Source organism: Dufourea novaeangliae, unplaced genomic scaffold (assembly GCF_001272555.1).
Source record: "Dufourea novaeangliae isolate 0120121106 unplaced genomic scaffold, ASM127255v1 scaffold205, whole genome shotgun sequence".
NCBI lineage: Eukaryota > Metazoa > Arthropoda > Insecta > Hymenoptera > Halictidae > Dufourea > Dufourea novaeangliae.
The window spans coordinates 1,296,815-1,313,087 of NW_015374106.1; the positions used below are offsets into that span (position 1 = coordinate 1,296,815).

The following is a 16,273-nucleotide window of genomic DNA, read 5'->3' on the forward strand; positions in this document are numbered from 1 at the left end:
AGAAATAGAAACACGTTTATCTTCGGTAGCTCCAGCATTAACTTTTATTCGATTCAGCTAAAATTAATCTCGATTATTATCAATAAAATTCAACGTTCATGGTCATCTTTTCACTCGTGAACGGAATCAAGACATCGAAACAGGTGATTCGGGCCATTCCATTCCCGAAATCACCATAAACAAGCACCCGTTTACCAGGCACGACGAAAATCGATACGCCTTTTGTCATTAAAACGGGCGGACCTACGTGAACGCCAGGAAATATCCTGTTACCAAGTGTATTTATGGCGGCCATACTTTGTAGACACGGCCACATGTCGCGGGCGGGTCCTTGTCGGTCCTCGAAGAAAATTCGTCCCTCGGGATATACTTCAAAGGACTGGAAGGATTTACCTCTCTTGAAACGAGCCTGCCGCCTCGAGTATACGGGCGTTCGGGACGAAAATCGTAACTTCTGAACTAATCGATTTTCAACCTAAGTACCCTAATACTTTTTTTAAGAGATTACAAGGATGCATCGATTGGTACATACAAAAATATACAGCTTCACTCAAAAAAATTAATGTTATCTTGATTTTTTGGTGAATAAGAAGACCATTATCAATATTTACTAATGCAATGTGTTGTCGAGGGAGTAAAAACTAGCATTTAGTGACAAATTTTTTGTCGTCAAAATTATTTTAACTACTGTAAAAAACATCATCTCAGCCAGAACATGAATCAGTATTTGTATCTGACGACTGAATATATGATTCACCCATTATTATATAATTTCTTATATATTTAATATTCATAGTTTTTAATCTTTCTATATTTGTTTTTATAGTATGATATGGTTGGATTTGACTGTATAAAAATAATAAGTCTATTTAATAAACGGGCCTATGGAACGTGTTAATAATTTTTTCTATTTTGGACGAATTTGGACAATTGATCTCGATTTTAATGTAAAATTTATTGTGTTCTAAATTGAATATACAAAACACTACGGAGGTAATTTTGGTATATTTTTTAAAGATCTTTTCATAGTTTAGACAACTTATTACTATTATATTAAAATTATTTACTAATTTCAAAGGTACTACAGTATTGAACTCAACTTATGCACATCAATTTAAATACACAAATGATCTGTAGAGTGCATGGTTGAAAAAATCCATAGACTGTTGCAGTAAACTTTACGTTCCAATTTTAACAATAAACTTGTATATTGAATAAAATTTGTAAGGAGTATTACACTTTAAATTTGGTTAGTAACAGTTTTTTTCATTACTAACATTTTGATTTTTTTACTTTTATACATTGATCGACACACTGTGCGCCCTCGTGACTGTGAACACGACCAAAATTCCTCAACTCGAGGTGCTGTTTACAACTGTTTATAGCACTCGAACCGTCGTGTAACGGGACGCACGCAATAAATTCCGAGAATCCGGTTTCGAATCGAGTGCCAAAACAACGGATTAGGAACACAGAGAACGTTGGAAACGTTTGTTGCTGTATTTCTAATGCAATTAAAAATATAAGTTTTATACTTTGTGTGTACTTGTGTATATTATATACTTTGTGTGTTAATGAAATATAACGTGAATTATTCGTTTAAACGTTGGATTGATGCTAATAATATCGGACTTCTATAACATTTCAACGTATTGTACGATAATCTGATGAATGTAAATAAAATATTAAACATACATTGAGAAAAAAGTTGAGAAAAAATATTTTGAATTAATCATATTATATTCACTGTTCGATGTAGTTAATGAAAGATTTCTTCTTGAAGTTATATTGATTTTCTAGAATTTTCTGGTGTTTTTCAGAAAGAGCATTACCTACGTATCTACGTGTTTCATTTGGATTTGGGTAAGAATATTGATTTTAAGTCAGTCATAATGCCAATTAATGAGAAAATTAATTTATAATAATGTACACATTCATGGTTTCAGGTAAGTAAACTAAATATTCTCGATCAATAATTATAAGCTATAAAATAAGAAATTAATAAATAATAAAATAGATGGCAAAAGAGCCGGATAAGGGGGTCAAAAGTGACCTTAGACCGACTTGGATTTGTGATACATGTATGTATATGTAGTTAAAAAAGTGTTCCTCTTTTTGTGTAGTTTTTAAATATTATTCTCTTACTCTAGGTACTCCCATGTTGGAGATATTTATCGTAGATCAACAGCGATTTCTATGAAATGACCGGTTTTGTCATCCATAAATAATAAAATAACAAATAAATTCTTTGATATTTATAATGATATTATAGTACGGGAAGCTTATTTTTAGGCTCCAGAGGGGTCGTTTATTTTTCATAGTGTAACACTATAACAAATATATAAAAGTTCTCACTCGAAAATATAAAAAGTCATGCCTAATACCTGCCCGTCTCAAAATCTCAAAGATTGGAAATACTACAGATGCTTGTCATATATCGACAGCGAAAGTTTAAACGCTATAATCGACCAGTTGGTAAAAAGATGGAAAGAAGTTATTCAAAAAAGAAAAATCACATGATTAACCTTATTTCTTCGTAAGGTTTTAATAAAATACGCAGACTTCTGACCTAACCCGATACAATAAATGATCACTTTCCGATTGCCCTAAATCTGCCAAAGTTCGCAATGTATCGTGTACCTTTTTCAGAACAGACTGAAGAAACAAAAAAAAAGGTACTCACTCGTCCGACAGGGTGAAAATTCCTGCGATTCGTTAAAGCTGTTGCTAACGACCCAGCAGGTGCCGACGGGTTCCCTTCGATTTCCGGCCGTCGATTCCTTGCTCCATCGATTGTCTTCGGGATCGTACTTCGGCTGCGACACGGAGAACCAGATGTACCTGGGGGCGCACGCCTGCGGACATATAAAACAGGGAACGTTTAATGTCGCCGCCGATGTGTACGTATCGTTTAATGACCGTTCCATCGCAATTAGACATAACGACCGTGGCCGGTCGACTCGTTAAGAGCGCTACGACTTGATCCCCGGTAGCCGGAGACTTCGATGCCGATTGAAATCGCACGTGAGTCCATGCGATGACGCGCAACGGTCGAAAATAGTCGATTGGGCGGATAAAAGGATCACTTTGACGGAAGAGTCATAAGGTCAGTGTCCCTATTTTTAATCATGTGTAAGAATTGTATTATCGCAGAAATTGATTTTTACGTTCTTATGTTATGTTATGAAAATATCCATTACTTTACTCCAGTTTAACTACAAAAAAAATGGTGTATTGTTCTTGAAGACTTTAGTATGAAAATACCTTTTTTAACCATTGCATTTTAAACAATGTTCTGTATTCCAAAGTTTTATGAGTAAAACTGTATTTTTGCTTCCCTTTTATTAAATTTACCTACAAGTAATCCATTAGTGAAGGATAATTTCTAATAGATAACCGACAATTCTAAAAAATATTTCATCCCTGAAATGGATTAAGGGTTTCAACCAACAATTACAGAGATCCAAAATTATTATTTACCAAATAATTATAAATACTATAAAACGAAATTATTTATTTTTACCACCTAGATTCTAGATTGTCGTGAATCGACCATTTTAAACACTAGTGACGTGACATCAGGTTTGGATCCGTTCGGTTTCTGTGTTATGCAACCGAACTGGAATCACTGCCACATTTAGATGTTTAGAGAACCTCTTGGGTGGAGCTGAAAGCATGCATAAGTATTCAAAACTTTCGAGTGGCTCGGTTATACCAGAAGCTCCGTAACTGTTTGTATTTAGACTACTTGTACAGGATTCAATTTATTACAAACTGGACGAGATCTTCTTTTTCAGAAATACATGAACACTGACTTCCCAATAATACGAAATTAATAACTAGACTGCTACCAAATTCAGATTTTCATAGACTGATTTATTGAACTGAAATTAAGTTAGATATTCATTTCCTTCATTAACGATGTTATCAGGTTTAAAATAAAGTAGAATTTTTTCTATATTGTATTTTGCACATTCATATTTCCTACAAATGCATAAAATCTTGTAATAATAATTAATAATTAATCTTGCATTAAATTTCCAATTTAAATAAAAATTAAATTCCCAATTTAACAAGTATAAGGAAAATAATAAATAAAATAATACAAAGGAAAATCTACAATACCTACTATAAATTGAATAGAAAATCGCTACCAAGTGTGCTAAACTGTAGAGTGCACACTGCACAAGAGGAAGTATTACTCATGAACGATGAATAAGACTCTGTTGCTTCATCTAAAATGAACGAGACTTCTACAGGCCATTGTATAACAAAATATGATCAAATATTTCACCTCTGGTACAAAGAACCACAATTCAGAGAAACATAATGATTACAGTGCGCCGTAACTGAGTCCGTCCGCGTTTAACCCTAACGAGATTGACACGCCATGAGTCACACGAATCTCAGCAAACGAGACGGTATTCAATGTCTACGCCGAAAATTCCGTGAATTCTATAATTAATCGAATTTATTATACACTCCAGGTTTCAAGACACCGGGCACGGGCCCATTACGAGGCTACCGTTGCGAACGAGTTTCAAGGAAATTCTAAATTGCAATTCTGGTCGATGAGACACAAAGTACGCGTCGTTATACACGTATACAATACCGGACAAATGAATTCAGACAAAGACATTTTTCGTTGTATTTGTTGTTATGGTGATGTTACTGAAGTTCTGCCCTCCGGAGTATTTACTGTTAAATTTTTTTTTTTTATTAATAAGCATTTTAAACCCTTGCAGGTTTATTTAGCGATACCATTACAAACAAGGCAACATTTACAAGTATATAATAGAAGACATTATTCTTATATGCGCAGATTACAGTCTTTACGAAAAGAGACTATATATAAGCATGCTTTTATGTTTGGCGTGGTTGTAAACACGTCTACATTTAGCAGTAGTTGGAAGCCTAATTTGTGAAGCGCTTTTATTAGCTTGGGTCTATGTGAGTTATATCTTTCGCATTGCCAGATTACGTGATTCAGGTTTTCATACTCATAGTTACATTTGCATTTAGCGTCATTTACAATACCGACACGGTTCAGGGAGGCTGCTAGATTGTAATGATTCTGTTTATTGTTACTATGAATTCTCTACTGAGGTTTTTGTGTGCAAACCATGGGGTTGAATTATTATTATAAAAACTTTGGAAGACATTTAGTAAATATATCGAGTGTGGTCAACCTAAGAAAACAACAATTACACAAGACAAGCGTTGGTTATTTAATGTAGCATCAGTAGTATCCTTCATTCAAATAATACAGGAAATGGTTTTTGTCCGAAGACATTTGTCCGGTACTGTATTTATGCGAAGTGTTATTAAGGTCATCAGCTGCTAGAGTGGCTGCCTGGTCAAGTACAGATGATTGACGTAACACGCCGATTATTATTGTGCGTGTGAGAACCCAGAAGAGATTTCGTTCAATAGAAGATAGTGTTTTGATGCGACAGCAATGGTACCACGTTGAAACACCCCTTAAGGTGGCATCCGCAAATTTTTTATATTTATAAATATAGTTGAAAATTTACCAGAACATTCTTAAACACTTCAAACTTCGACTGCTACCCAAAAATCGCAAGGTCAATGATAAAATTATTGAAAAAGAAACTTTATAAAAATTTCTTTTCAACACGAGCCTTATAGAACTGTAATTGATACTGGGAAGTTAATCACATCTTAATGAGCTATAAAAAATTAGATTTTCATAAAAAATTAGATTTTTTTACAGAGATTATGATGGCTTGAAAAAAAAGATATGTTAACGATCAAAGAAAACTAAACATTAAGATCAAAGTATGCAAACTTAAGTTCCACTGCGTTTGATAGTATCTTTTACGCATGTTTGCTGCTCACAGTAACGTCGCTTGTTTTCCTTTGGTTTGTTCGATAAATTTTCCAATTTTTTTTTAAATTAACAAAATTTGTTTTTTTCCAGTTACTTGTAAAATGTTTTAGATGTAAGTATTGTGAAGTAGTTTAAACTATTAATCATTCAAATTAAATTGGTAAAATTGATAAACAGTCCAAAGCGCCATGTAGAGCCCCGATTAGATACGATACAAAACGTGGAAGCTACCTTAACGAGGAAGAAACGTGTCAAATTTGGTTCTGGCACTTCCATTTTCGCTGAGCAGACATAGGGACATTTTATAGATACTCCATATTAAATGAACTATTATTAAGATAAAATGTTTTCATAAATACTTTCATTTAAATATAATTATAAAAGGAGGTTTAAATTGTGTATCTAAGCTTTTTTGTTGATTGTTGTATAAACAAATAATAGAAATCAATTTCTGCCATAACAAAACTCTTACATGATTAGAAATAACGAAAATTGACCTTATTGTATTAGTTAGTAGTACTGCTTCGTATTGAAAAAAAAGCATCGTCTAGTGCAGAAATCCGACATTACCTGTTGGTCAACCCCAATATGATGCGGATGTTAAGGCAAACACTTTCCATCCCATTGTTTCAAGTTCGTTTTCGAGACACGCTTTAAGGAGTCATGCTCAGTCAGAAATTTTGAAAAAATCGATTTTTTACTTTCTACATTTTCTTTAAGTACAACATCTCTAGAATATTCTGTGCAAGTTTCAAGGTAATCCAACTAAAAATGACAGAGTTACAAGCGTTAAAAAATGAACATTGTACATAAGTATAAACTTGATTTGAAACTTTAAACGCGTTTTTCTCGAAACTACATTTTTCAAATCGGTGATCAATATTTCTCGAAAACTACTGTGTTGATTTACATGGACCTTATTTCAAATCAGAAAAACTTATCCTTGAACGAAGGATTCTTTTGTTCGTTCCATACTTTTTTTTTAATTGACCAGAAACTAGTGATTTTTAGGTGAAAATCGCACTTATAAATATTCTTAAATCAAAAAATTACCTTATAATCTATAAACTGCAATCTTTGAAACACAAACACATGTTTCGTAAAAGGTCTTATAGTTTCCGAGAAAAAATTCTCAAAGAACACTCTTTTTTCGGCCTTCTGACTGAGCATGACCCCTTAAGTCACTTTCCATCTCAATATCTCAAGTTCGCTTTCGAGACACTCTTTAATCAACGATGCTCGGCCATTTTCTTCGTTCAATTCTCGACGAAGGCTCGCGTGGTAGGGCGGTGGTAACGTTGTAACGCGCCTTAATTGGCTCGCAATTAATAATGCAATGTAGCGTGCGTGCACCAGCAGCCAGCGCAAACAGACGATCCCCGTGCATGGGGAATCAGCGCGCGTCTCGCTCGTTAGGGCTCGTTTACACGGAGCTAGGCCTTGGAAACCGATTAAAATGTTACCGGGTCGCCGCGTGTACGCGACGTTTGTTCTCCCCTGAATCTGCATATAAGCGTAATCTGCATTTAAGGCTGCATCGTCCTGTTCGCAGTGTGATTCATCGCGACCGGTCAAATTGGACGCGATCGCTAGTCCGCGCATTAAAGTTTCTTATGGGTGGCCGTAATCAGTGACAATGTCTTTACGATCAAATAATTGCGAGAAGATCGCGAAAATATTAATATGCTAGGACAGAAATGATTGGTCTTTAGATATTTTTTAGAAATTTCAGGATTTTACACTGCCGGTCAAAAGTATGGGTACACCCTTTAAAACGGAACAACTTTTTTAAAATTGGTCCAAATGACTTGAATTCTTTTGTGAAGTTGGGGACAAAAAATGGGTAAACAAAAATTGAAAATGTTGGTATTGGTCGGAATCGCGAAGAAATTAGTAAAGGTCGGTTGTTACAACTTTTTAATCTGAGGCTATAATGAAATTTAATAAATCCATATCTAAGATTTATGTTTTTTGAATTATGAAAAATCCTTCGAGATATATTTATATATCGATAAAGACTACAACATCCAATTGGAACAAAATCCGAAATGGTGTTCCAAAAGGTGTCCGATTTCGCGTGGAATGACCCTCGTATCAGTGCTCGAAGTCACAAATGTAGTTTTTTAAAGACATGATACATATTGGTTAACGAATTAATTAATTTGATCACAGTCCATGTGCACATCGAAATTAAACAACCAACTTCAAAAACCAGAATTTAAATTTCTCGTTTACTTTTAGGCATACATATAATATGTATTTAACTTTGCACCCTGTATAAATTCAGTAACGTGTGTACTATATGTATGTAAAATAAAAGCAATTTCCATATTTCAAAAATTAATTTTTTTAATTCGAATATATTATAAAAAGCATAGCTCACCTCGTTAACAATTTCAAAGGGTACTCGCGACCCTTTCTTTAATCAATCAATCGATTGAATCGAAAACGATTTGTGTATGGACTGAAGACTTAATTGGGCGTTCTTTTTGGTTTGCAGTCAGCAAAGAACCGATCAGAAAAGAAGACTCAGCACGGGGAACACAGAAATGAAAAGAAAATCACACGTCAGTCTATAGCGCAATTTATCCATTGCGCCAGTTTAATTTAATCGTTCAAGGATCTATCAGAGTGCCTTATTATCTTCTCAAACGGAAGGGCTGCGAGGTTAGTACTGACTCAGATAACAGGTTCGTTTGGGATCTCGAAACGAGTCGCGTTTGTAGCCTTAAAGCTCTTTCACACGACGATAGGTCGTGTTTGATTTACTGGTCCAGGAATAGAATATAGAAAGATACTCATCGGATACAGTGTTCATCTAATTGTGTAACTGGGTGTCGATCATTTGCTCTTTAGTTAAGAATATTTTCTTAACCCTTTGACTCTCGACATATTAAAAAATTACGAAAGAAATTTGTTGTTGTATTTTTTATGTATATTATGTGACATATAAATGATTCGCAAGAACTTGTTAACATTATGAAACCATCTAATGCCATTTTTCATTTGTTGTCATTCGACAACTTTTTTACTTTTATCACAGTTCTATATAATAACTCCTATTATAATTTTATTACACGCAATAAAACTCGATTTTTCTTATATTTTATGAATGAATCTTCTTGAAATATTTGAAATAAATTAGTTTTATAAATTGAGTGTATTTGTAACAATGCTTAACACTTGAATTCCACCAAGTGGAGGAGATAAAGGACCAATAATAGTTTATTTTACCGATAAATTTTTAAGAGCCGGTGTGACTCGATGCAGCGTTAACTTCAATTAATTTTGATATGGCCAATTTTAAAGTCTCCATATTTTTGAAAATTTGTCCACAAAGAGGATATATAGGACTATATCGTTATTTTTTTTTCAACTTTTTAAATAGTGCCCCGCTACTATAACATTGCATTTCTTTAGAACAATTGCAAACTAAATGGTTACAAAATATTTTTTTCTTAATTGAAATTATTTCTATTAGTTACTCTTCTGTCTCCACTGTAACAACCCACAAATCGCATTTCGATCAGTTGGTTACTTCAACAGTAATGATTTACTGAAAAAACGTTGAAAGTACATTTCATACAGCTGTAAAATCAACAATTTAAAAAATTTATAAAAATCCTCCAAGACACGTTTATATATGACTAAAGACTACAACATATGTAAGTGTCAACAAAATTCGAAATGTTACTTCTAAAAGTGTTCGATTTCGCATGGAATGACCCTTCACCTATTTACAAACAATGCAGTCCAAAGTGTTTAAATTTACACACAATTTCTAAATTTATTTCTTCGATAACTTTGTACTGTGAAAATTTCGTGAATTATTCTTGTCGAATGTACACGAGAGAACGAATCACCGATGAAAACAGCTGCTAGAGGAGACGCGAAGAAGGGGATACAAAAATATCCCCCGAATCGAAACGCATAATAATCGCTGGACAGCCGCAAAGAAATAACAAGAAGAATGAGTTTGGTCATCGAACGTCCCAAATAAAGCAGTCCTTAGTGTACCCCTTTGAATGCGTCTCGTTCAGCCGAGGAACGGGGGTAAGGAGAACACCAAGGAAGAGAGTATACGAAGAGGGAAGTCCGAATTACCACGGGTTACAGCTGCTCGCGGATCGATCGTGACCGAGCCGGTTTAAGTAAATCGATCTTGTATCTTGACACGGGGATACCAGATGTATCTCGATCGTGATATTAAAGAACAGACAGCTGATCGACGGCGTTGATGATGATTCTACGGCGCAGAACGCTCAGACAGCAAAGAGGTGAAACGTGGCCAGAGGGTTTCGAGTTTTTTTCTTTGATTTCTTATTTTCGCGAGACACGAAGTGTAAAGATCGTGATAGGAATAAATCTGTTGCTCTTACAAAGGCTGCTGATGCCTTCTAGAAATGAAAATGTACTAAAAATTGTTACTGATGTGACAACATTAACAAGACTGCGGACGTTTATCCAAACCTTTCAATTTTGGGCATTGATATCTGAAAATCAAAATTGCATGGAATTTTGTTTTTTATATTAAGGATTTTAATATGTTATTGATAATGCAGAAATATCATTAAATTTTACTAGATTGTTTATTTTGCTATGTTTTGCAAGTAGGGGATGCTATAAATACATAAACGTCCACAGTCTAGTAAGTAATAATGGCTTTAATAATGTGCATTTCTTCTTCGTTGATGTTATGTTAAATGTACTTATACAGGTTTGGGCAGAAGTAACTAAGTGATTTGTGTCGTTAATAATTAAGAAACGAATGGAAACTATTATTAAATACTAATATGTATCTACTTCTTATTACAACTGTAGGAAAATTATTCGAACATCGTTTTGACCCCCATTAGCAGTTACATAAATTCTACTCTTTTTAATTACGCTTAACATCACTAGCAAGGGGTGTTCGTGAAGTGATACACGCCGATTTTTTTGTAACTTTGCTCAATTTTTTAACCTAAGAATTTTTTCGTTCTTGATTGGTGCTACTTTTAGACTTTAAGGGAGAAACCACCCTTTCTATCTGAAGCGTCCCTTTTACTTATTCGCTTTTAACTCAAACTACAGAAGGTACCGAGAAAATTAGGTAAATTTTATATCGATGTGTTGTCAATATATCAGTAGGAAGTAATTTCCAAAAAACTAATTTTACTTAATAAAGTTACAGGAAAATCGACGTGTATCGTTTTGCGAACATCCCTTCTAAGTCCAATATTTCGAGAGATACATTGTCTACAACTCGACGAATTGTATTTTCTTTTACATACTCCAACGTCTGTGGAATATCCACGCAAACGTATGGCTTTAAACATCCCCATAAATAAAAATCTGAAGCCGTCAAATCTACTGATTTTGGTGATCAGTTAATCTGTAGTAGATCTGCAGTGATAGATGTAACAGGGTAAAAGGGATCATGTGCTGGTGATTATGAAAGTGAAGTGAGTCATGTATTTTTCGTTTCGAAAATTCTTTCATAACATTGAGACATAAATCAATGTAACATAACGTAAAACAAAAAACTCACTTTTTTTTATTTGTGGACTTACAATCACTTTCATAACCACCGACACAACTTACTTGACCAAAATGACAGAAGTATGGCGATAACAAACAATTATATATAATTATTTCTAGAAAAATGTTAATTCTATTTTGTAGTTTCATGGAACAATAGATATTCGTGAATCTATCATTTGGACACCGTTTGGCTTCTTTTGCTCGAGTTTAACGACAGATTTACATGTGTCCGCGCGTAATTTACCCGTCGCCAGGAAGACTTTAAAACCAGATAATGACACGTTCGTAACGCATTTTCATCGCCCGTTTCGGCAACGGAAAGCTGCTTTTTATTGCGAGGAGAAAAGACAAGCGGACGAAAGGAAGTCGTACGATAATCGTTCGAGTGATGGCCGTATTCTTCTTCGATGATTGCGCCTCGACCGTATCTGCGTTCACTCTTCATTAAAAAGACCACTCGAAAGAACTTAAAACGTGGCTAATGGTACGGTTCCTTTAATGTCTTCAGCCATCCACTTCGCGGCGTTTTCAACGCCAGAGAGTACGTACCTACATCGCGCGAAAACGATACGACTTTTTTCGATCTGTATTATAACAGCGCTCGAACCGATTTCCTTTCCACTTTTCGAGACTGCTTGGGAATATAAAAGATGGATTATCTATAGTAGGTACTGTTATTATCTATAGTAGGTTAATTTCTATAGTATTTACATTATATTATAGACTTATCTGTAGTGTCTAGTTTATAGATACCATAGATATAGATATTATATAATAACCTGTATAATATATGATTGTACAGGGCTTTTCAACACGGACTTTGTTTTTTAATAGGGGCAATTTTGGATGTGGTGACGCTTTTGTCATTCTGTTTTTTGACATATATGTCAAGTACAAGGTCTACAATTTATTATAATATCTTCAATTTCAATCGAAAATCGCATAAAAATAATTAAAATCCATCACGAAAATGGTAGATCTGTGAAAACCACGTGCCACACAGCTGCTGAAACAATGAATTTATTGCAACGAAATTTCCCGATCGAATAATTTCGCATAATTCTGCAGTCAATTGGCCGCCTAGATTGTGTGATTTAACGCCATTAGACTATTTTTCATGGGGCTATGTGAAAGATCAAGTTTATGCAAATAATCCACAATCCATTGAAGTCTTGAAAACCAATATTCGACGCGTAATTGGTGAGATAAAGCCTCAATTATGGAAAAATGTAATCGAAAATTTTGACAAAAGGATCGACGTCTATAAACGTGGTCCCGGTGGACATTTGTCCGATACTCTTTTTGATTCATAAATTCTAGACTTTCTACATTATACAGGGTTGGGCAATAACTACGTCCACTTTGAATATTGCCGTTATTTGTAACAATATGAAAAAATGTTATATACAAAACTTACACGGTATGAAGGGGGGCATATTGTGACACAAACATTTTCTGCGTGGGTAAAGGCATAGAGGAGATTTCAATGTCATCTCTATTTTTTTGACTGGAATGCTGTTTTTTTTTATCGCGATGTGATAGCCGGTGTTGAGACGACTTCAGCGAGCTATCATTGAAGGTCATGCAAGGTCAAATGTGGTAGTAAAATAAATTTTCTTACATTCCAGGAGATGCTCGAAGTGATGACCGTTTGCGTCAATGCAAAATTGCAATCTTCGTATCGCTGCATCACGTGCATGTCTTGTTCGCATATAACATTTTTTCATATTATTACAAATAACGGCAATATTCAAACTGGACATAGTTATTACCCCACCCTGTATATCAATAAAGAAATACAGAACTTTCATCTAAAATCTGTGTTCCATTTAAAATTGAAAAAGAAAGTCCCTGTTGAAAAACCCGTTATATGTTATATCTAATATCTGCATCTTAGATACAAGGGAACATACCAAACCCTCACACGCCGAATTTAGTGAAACTGATACGGGAGATAGCTCTTCAAAAAATAGTTGACACATGTTATTTTTATCGTCCATGTTAAGGGGGTGATAACTGCCCCCAATATTGAGTAATGGAAATATAGTTCTTGGACTATTTCGGAAACTGGAGGTAGTAGGAAAAAGTTTTTTTTTGATAAATTGCGTTTCTTTATGAAATTTATTCACATAAGAAAATTAAACAAACAATACACATTTCCATATATAATTTAAACAAATGATTTTTTCCTAAATTTTTGTACGTGATTAAATTCCCCATTCAAAAATACAGAATTTAAAAAAAACTTTGTCCTACTACGTCGCATTTTTGAGACCTTTCATACTTAACTTATTCACTTACTTAACATGCACGATGGCCGATAAAAAAATACATGTCAAATATGTTTTGGAGAACTCCTATATAAGTTTCATTAAAATCATCGTTTGTGGGTTCGGTATCTTCCCATGTTAGTTCTAAAGTAGAAAAAGTAAAGAAATGTATTGGTGCACATAAAACTGTGTACTATATAATACTTTTGACTAAATAGTATCTGTTCTAAAAGTATATTACATATTTAATTCCTGTGACTGGTAATCCTTCGTAGTCTAATGATAAATATTATTGATCACATTTCGTTTACAGCAACTAGAAGAATGAGTAAAAACTTCTACTTTTTCTCTTCTAATAAAGTACAGAATTTTTTAATCTAGTACACTAACCATTGAATTTCAATAAAATTGCTCACTCCTTTTTCATTTTTTGATAGCGGTGCTCACGACACATCGTGTACCGAGACGACGATAACGAGTGAAAGAATAGAATCTCAAATTGACAGTTATGTTACTTTACTCTCTCTTAGATAAGCCTCTGTGGCTCCTTAGCTTGCTTTATGTTCTGCGAGATAATTTTTATCTTGTCAAAGGCAAAGTAATACGATCGCAATATGTAATTTGTAAGTAGTTGCAGGGTAAAGGGTAACTCCAATGTACTGTACTGTGTTTTCTTAAATCGTAATTTAACATCAAAATTTAAGTCACGTTGCTTATTTTGCCATTATCTTGTATAAGATATAAATAATTATTTAAATTCACAAGCACCGTATATTAAAAGTTTTTTAATGTATGACATTAACATGTGTAGCAAATTATTTTTCCCTCACCAAATATCCGTGGGTGAATTGGGAATTCTTTGCATTCCTACGAAATTCTTTATTACAGTACTTCTCTTCGTTACATTTCCTTCTGTTGCGTAAAATTCCTTGTACATACAGAGTTGATCTGATTGAGTTAATGTGTTTCAGAGTGAACGTACACAGATACGTGTGACATGAGATTTTGAAGTTATCATACGTAAACAAGCAAGTATCTATGAATTATCATGTAAATTAATTAACATTTATTTTTTTACAATTTCCCTTAATAAATTGTGAAGTATTCTTAATTTAAAATCCAACGGTACCAACGACCATCCATACACCAAAGACTTTTACCATTAATAGACAATACTGTTTATGGTGTAACAACAGATTAAATATGATTTCAATTGGGCTATATTTTAATATTAAGTTAACTTGTTCTAGTATACTTTGAAAAAATAAATCATTCTTATCCCCACATTATTATGAAAACAGTATTATCAATGTGTAATAAGTAATAAGACTGTATGTTGATAAAAGTATTTTAACCCGCTGTAGGCAAACATATTTTTTCACATTTCATAAGCAAACGGGGTCATTTATGTCCTAGCACAAATTTTTCTAACTGTTTTAGTCTTTGAAAAAATCTAAGAAAAATCTGGAAAATTTGTCAAAGTCTTTACTACATTATACAATCATTCGTTAAGTGAAATGTTTAAAACTTTTTTCAATAAAAATACATAATTAGGAAGAAATTTCGGGAATAATGGGATTTCGCTTGGATCGTCAACGACTCACATTGCCCACAGAAAGTTAAGATTCCAGAGTTTCCTATTATATACTCTTAACAATTGTAAAAATTGCATTTAGAATAGTAGTTATTGGAAGTACACGTACAAACGACGCTTTCTTGCAACTGCCCGCATAATTAATCAAATATCTACATGTAAAATCTTATAATTACTACTTCCATAGGGAGGATGCACCAGTAAATGAACATTATATGTATACAAAAAATAGTAAATTAACTTATTAAAATACGTATACGATAAAATATTGATTTTTTCAATTCCTTGTTTCATATTCAAACAATTTTCGCACCACTGTTAAAAATGTTCATTTATTTAATATTGTTCATTCACTGGTGAAATCTGTTTTTTTTCTTCTTAGTTTAATGAGTTACATTTTTCCAATTTATCAAATGAAAATCTAGGTACGTTATAAAAACGTATGAATAATAAAAAATCTAATTTTCATGTGCCAAATATTTATTAAAATTATTATGATTTAAAATATAGCTTTAATGGTTACAAAATCTCTTAAGTGTTCATTCATTCGTTTACCCTATAATAAAGTAATTATTACCTACTGCGTTCAACTACAAAGACAATTCCTCCATTCCGTTCCCCAAAATTTTATGCCACTTGCTGTTTGCTTGACCCACCAGCATGGGTTTTCCGGTTCATCAATGACCGCTTTCGCACGCCCTCATGTATTTCCGAAAGTCTCCGCAGCGTACCTTGAAAATAAATCACCGGTTTTTCCACGGAAAACGTGGATGTCCCCGTGAAAGCAGAAGCTCGGTGGTGTGTCTTTACGATTCCCTGAAACTTTACGAGCGAACGAACGAAACTTGGCCTGCCCACCGTAAACTCTTCCCGCGTTTGACCTTTATTGTTCGGAAACGTGTAACGCACATGTGCACGCAGGAAATTCCCGAAGCTCGAAAGACCCGCACTGACAGGCGGCGCCATATTGGTAGGACCGTATCTTTCGTGGCGGTACCGTAAATTACAACAATATACCACTATTTTATCGATTGC

At 34.0% G+C, this 16,273-nt stretch overlaps 1 protein-coding gene across 1 annotated transcript in view; it reads right to left on the reverse strand.

Annotated features, from left to right (window-relative positions):
- Positions 1-16,273, reverse strand: part of LOC107190848 (integrin alpha-PS2-like) — a 173,172-nt gene that overhangs the window by 70,652 nt on the left and 86,247 nt on the right. The window contains 1 exon segment of the mRNA XM_015579733.1: positions 2,684-2,855. Within this exon segment, the coding sequence (XP_015435219.1) occupies positions 2,684-2,855 (172 nt within the window).